General features: G+C 32.8%; 1 protein-coding gene across 1 annotated transcript; it reads left to right on the top strand.

Moving 5' to 3' along the window:
* Positions 1–3207: 3207 nt before the first annotated feature.
* Positions 3208–4304, top strand: LOC111240718. Its single transcript, XM_022776268.1, has 3 exons — positions 3208–3385; positions 3756–4051; positions 4281–4304. Exons 1-3 carry the CDS (start codon positions 3208–3210, stop codon positions 4302–4304), a joined length of 498 nt encoding a protein of 165 aa, XP_022631989.1.
* Positions 4305–5699: the final 1395 nt, after the last annotated feature.

A 5699-nucleotide genomic window follows, 5' to 3' on the forward strand; every position in this document is an offset into this window, starting at 1 on the left:
CTTTAACTAGCATAGTAAATAGTAGGATAGATAATATGTTGTTTTTCATAAAAATAAAAAGAATTAATTTTGATCTATGGCCAATTTAAACAGATTTTCTTTGTCAGATTTTCTTTCTCTTAGCTTTGTAGTTTAGTTTAGTTTTGTAGTTATGTTGTATTCATTTCTTGTGTTCTTTTAATTCTGTTTTGTATAAATCTCTATTGTTTGTCTTGTACATACCTTTGATATGTGTCTAATCGTGTGTGTAATATGCGTGTTTGTGTCTGTGAGTATTTTTTGTGTGTGTGGGTGTGTGTGCTTGTGTAACTTAGTGAATGCGTGTGTGTGTGGGTGTGTGTTCTTGTGTGGATAATAATTGTATGTGTGTAACTTATATGTGTGTGTGCGTGTCTGTTTGTGTGTGCATGTTCGTGTGTGTGCGTTTCTTTGTTTGTTTGTGTGTGGTTGTTTGTTTCTTTGTGTCTGTGTGTATGAATGTGTGTGTTTGTATTGGTGTGTGTTCTTGTGTGGATAATAATTGTGTGTAACTTATATGTGTGTGTGCGTCTCTGTTTGTGTGTGTGCGTGTCCGTGTGTGTGTTTCTTTGTTTGTTTGTGCGTGTCTGTTTGGTTGTGTTTGTTTCTTTGTATTTGTGTTGGTGTGTGTTCTTGTGTGCATAATAATTTTGTATGTGTAACTTATATGTGTTTGTGCGTGTTCGTGTGTGTGTGTTTCTTTGTTTGTTTGTGCGTGTCTGTTTGGTTGTGTTTGTTTCTTTGTGTCTATGTGTGAGTGAAGGCGTGTGTGTGAATGTGTGTGTTTTTGTTGGTGTGTGTTCTTGTGTGGATAATAATTGTGTGTGTAACTTATATGTGTGTGCGTGTCTGTTTATGTGTGTGCATGTCCGTGTGTGTTTCTTTGTTTGTTTGTGCGTGTCTGTTTGGTTGTGTTTGTTTCTTTGTGTTTGTGTTNGTGTGTGTTCTTGTGTGGATAATAATTGTGTGTGTAACTTATATGTGTGTGTGTGTGTCCGTGTGTGTTTCTTTGTTTGTTTGTGCGTGTTTGTTTGGTTGTGTTTGTTTATTTGTGTCTATGTGTGAGTAAGATTGTGTGTGTGTTTTTGTTTGTGTGTCTATTTGGTTGCTCTCTTTCTCTAGATACATCGTTAATTTGGTTTGATATTAATTTAATATAGATTAAAAAGAAACTCTTGTTTCATAAAAATATCAATTTTCAAGTATCTAGATGAATGAATTTGTTTTCTCATTTAATTGCTTGCTTCTTGTAATTATATTTGGTATCAGGTCTCCCTTGTAGTTCTTCGTGGTATTCTTTTTAGTTATACCATGTCAATCAATCTATCATCCTTGACACATTAACATTTATATAACAAACGAACTTTAACTGGGTGAGCTTAAGAATTATTTTTTATGACTTGACAGTTAACAATCCTGACATGAAGAAACATAATTGGAAGATCTTTAGGTGGAGTAGCTGGGTCAGATGGGTTTTATTCTCCTTTTTCAGGGGTGATTTTGGATCTTCATGCTATGGATGATACAGAGCTTTTGTATGAGGTATGGATATGATTTGGTGTATCATATCATAATGGTCTGTTCATTCATGAAAGCCAATTGACTTAGTTTGGTTCAAGTACTGTTACCACAGTTTATTGGGAAAATATCTTGCCTATACCATATTCTATTACAGTTTATTGATGGGTTTGGTGTTTGGGGTTCAAGGTGATTTTCCAACATTTCCCGTCTAGGCTACAAGCTTGTAGTGTGACATATACATGTAAAACTAACTTGTTAGGTGAAAATTTCCAAAGTTTATATTTAAGCCATATTTCTAGCTAGGACTAAATCACCATCCTAAGGTTGCAATTGGGACAACCGTAGAGAGGCTTGGGTTTATGGCAATTAAGACGACTTTAAATACCTTTGCAAAATTGTAACTTCTGAAGAAGTTGTTTCACTCACGTGGTCACAGGTGGTGAGGGTCATGGCGTGGTAGTATGCCTTTTCATTGGAACTCTCAAAAACATTTTGCTGTATACGCCTCCATGAAATGAGATTAATCTTTTAAAGCCATATTTGTCAGAAATAAATTGCTTGTCCATTGGACAATTTGCCCTATGTCTGGCCTTAATAGGTCAATTAGGTTACCAATCAATCTGTAATATCCTTAGGATCAAAATAGGATGTGGTGGTTAGATACAAGCTTCCATCTGTGTATATGATTTTGCTCATTCTAAATATTCAGAACTTACATGGCCTGCCTTTGCTGAGCTACTTCAATTCAAAGAAAATCTCTGTTGTTTTGAGGCATTCAATGCCATCATGATCGTCACATGCTATCATTATGTTATCAATATAAACAAATTAGTACATGCAAAGATTGGAAGAACATAAATAAAACACATTGGTCCACTTCATTTTGAATCGTTCCGAACTCCTGAATTAACACAATTTTAACCTATTCTAAAAAGATCTTAATAAAATTTTTGCAATCAATACAATCTAATCGTAATCTCAGCTATTCATTTAATGTGCCAATATGGGATTCTTACTTCATGTGTGATTAACAGGAAGAAGTTATTCAATCAGGTAGTCGGATTGAGCCACTGGAAATGCACATGATTTATCTTCCATATTCTGATGACAGCAGACTTGTTGAAGAGGTAGAAAATTGCAATATTTTGACTTTGTTTAAACTTTAAATGTCTAAAGCAATGAAAATTTTAAATATGAAACTGTTATCTTGGTGGGTATGATTTTTACAGCGTTATTCTGATACAAGTGGGATGGTGACTAAAGCAAGTAGTGATTAAATAAAAAAGGCAGCTGATTTAATTAAGCGTCTTGACTTGAAAGATTTTTTTGTATGCCAATTTACCAACCCTGGTAAGCCTCTTCTCCCTTCCTCCGGCTTATCCCTTGCTGAATGTAATCTATGGGGACATTTAGTGTTGTTGATGCATGATGCATGTGTTTAACTGGTAACAGAGTGTAGTTGCTCCAAGCTGTACAATTGAGTTTTTTTATGTTAAATTATTTTTGAGGAAGTTTAGCGTACTAATTTTTCTTGGTTCCTTAATCAATATTATGATTTTGGGGTTGTGGAACTTGTTTCATCTTTTTATTTTGTGTGTCTATGATGTTACTGATATTTTTAAATTTTGATTGCAGCTGCACTAATGCTTTGGAGCAGCTCTAGTAGCAATGGGACCTGCAACTCTGTTGTCCCTTCTACCTATGAATTTGGAAGGTGAAGATTTATCTGATGCAAATGTCTGGCTTTTTCCAATTCTAAAACATTATATTGTTGGTGCACCTTTACATTATTTTACTGAAGAAATTCTGGTTATGATCAAGCGTATGAGGGAGAAGGTCTCAAAAGGTATATTTGTTTTGGATAATGATATTTAGACAACATTGTTTTGATATAACATTTGAACATCATCTACGTGTCATTTTGTGATTGGTCCAAAATTATTTCTCAATCAATAATAATAATCATAAACTATATTATGGACCAATCACATAATAACACTTAAATGGTATTCAAATGTTGTCAAAAAATGTTATCTAAATATCATTATCCATTTATTTTTTCTAAAAAAGGTGCAGTGTTATATTAAATCACAATGTTAACTTATTTATGCATTTTCAGCTTGAGAAGCAAGGATTGATGGTGTCATCAAGGAATGCAGATGCAATTGCATAATCGTTGTGGTCTTTGCTGCCTTCATTTTGCAATTATCCTTCAGACACTGCTAAAAGTTTCATGAATCTAGAGAAACATTTGCGTAGTAAGCTGAAAGAAGAACCTGATATTCGTGGAATAATATGCACTAGTTTGCGACTTCTGATTCAGCAAAACAATATTTTGGATTTAGAACACAAGGGTTATATTGGTGAGGATATGGCCAAAGAACAAGTTCATTATTCACAACAGGTTGCAAGAGACAATTTATATGTGCTGAAATCATTTGCAAAGAACTGGTTAAAATATTTATCAGAAGTATTCCTTAAATCTACAAAAGATGATGGTGGTTGTTTGCAGGTACTAAAATTTAAATAATTAGGAATGGTTCTGCAATTTACTATAGATGAATAGAATGTAAATCTTGCCTAACACAACATATAGTTAGAGTTTTCTGTTCTGTATATGTTGGTGTTCTCTCTTTTCGTTTTTCTTCCATGTTTTTTATTTCCTAGTTATGATTGATATTAATCCTTTATTATTTACAAAATATGTTTTAAGCTTCATTGTAACTCCACATTTGATACAGATTTTGTTATGTAATGTTCATTAGATTAGATTTACTTATTATCTATAAATTGGTTGAGAGACTTATTGTCCTGTGTCAATCAGTATGTTGTAGCAGAAAAGATGCAGACAGTTTATGTAGATAGTTGTCAAAGAAATTGTCATAAGCTTTTTTTGCTTCAGACACTGTTCTGTATCTGGATTATTGTATGCATTCTTTCATGTGTGTGACTGGACACAAAGGTTAACTCATGGTTTAATCATGTGTGTGTGTTTGTGTTGGGGGGGGGGGGACATGTGCACTCCTTTCTTTTATTTATATTCATCTTTGACCGGCAACTGAATAGTGATCACAAAGTCTTGTAGAACTCATGAAGTTATACTAATAGTTAGTTCTCCATGGCAAAAACAACGTTTTAAGTTTCAGCTCTTCAGTTGTCAATTTCTTGGAGATAAAAAAATCTTGCCTGAGCCAGGTGGTAAAAAATTGAATGTAATAAGAAAACTTGTAATTTTACTAGGGCTCGCAGATGTTAATTACAAGAGTTAATTACACTAGCCTCTCCTAAATTTTTGTTATATTACAAAACTCCTTGTTTATTCTACATGTACAGTCACCTTTATTTGTTGTTTGAAAACGTGCCATCCCTTCTCTTATGTAAAGGGAGGTTTCTGTAAATGTAATAAAAGCAAAGGGAGTTTGTGTAATTTACTAAAACCTTCGGTAATTTAAGTAATTTACTCTATTTAGAAGAATGATTGTGATTGTTAGAATTTAGGGTATTCTTTCAATATTTTTATTGTGTGGGCTTCCATTTCCATTTCATAGACCTTTTTAAATTTAAAGATAGCTATTTTGGATTCCAAGTGTTGTGTTTGTTGTATGGTGCAATATTTCCCGTAAAATATCCCCCCGGTAAAATAGTACGTAGAATATTGTCATTCACACACACACATATGTGTGTGTAAGTTATGAGAAAGAAGAATTTTCTGTGGTACACTGTTTGAATTGATTCTTATCTTTTTACACTTAAACATGTACAAGAAGTTAATAGTGTTTTTCTTGCTTTCATGTACAGTGTACAATTGGTGATGTTGTTTCTATAGTAGATAAAGCATACGTAAGGAATTTGTTCAAGGAAAAAATGGTGAAACTTTATAAATACACTCCAAAAGCCAGAAAAGTAGGAAGCTCCACAAATTCTCATTCTATATGGAGATTGATGATGCATCAAACAATTTGTCTACATCAATTTTAAGGTGCTTATAATCATCTTTTTCTTCCACCTTGCTTTGTGATTATTTACAAGTTGTAAACTTTATTTTACTCTGTCACATCATGTCTATTTTACATAAATTATTTTATTTCTTGAGTTTCTTCTTTTATTTTATATATAATATATATATATATATATATATATATATATATATATATATATAT

The sequence above is a fragment of the Vigna radiata genome, unplaced genomic scaffold (assembly GCF_000741045.1).
Source record: "Vigna radiata var. radiata cultivar VC1973A unplaced genomic scaffold, Vradiata_ver6 scaffold_504, whole genome shotgun sequence".
NCBI classification, from domain to species: Eukaryota; Viridiplantae; Streptophyta; class Magnoliopsida; order Fabales; family Fabaceae; genus Vigna; species Vigna radiata.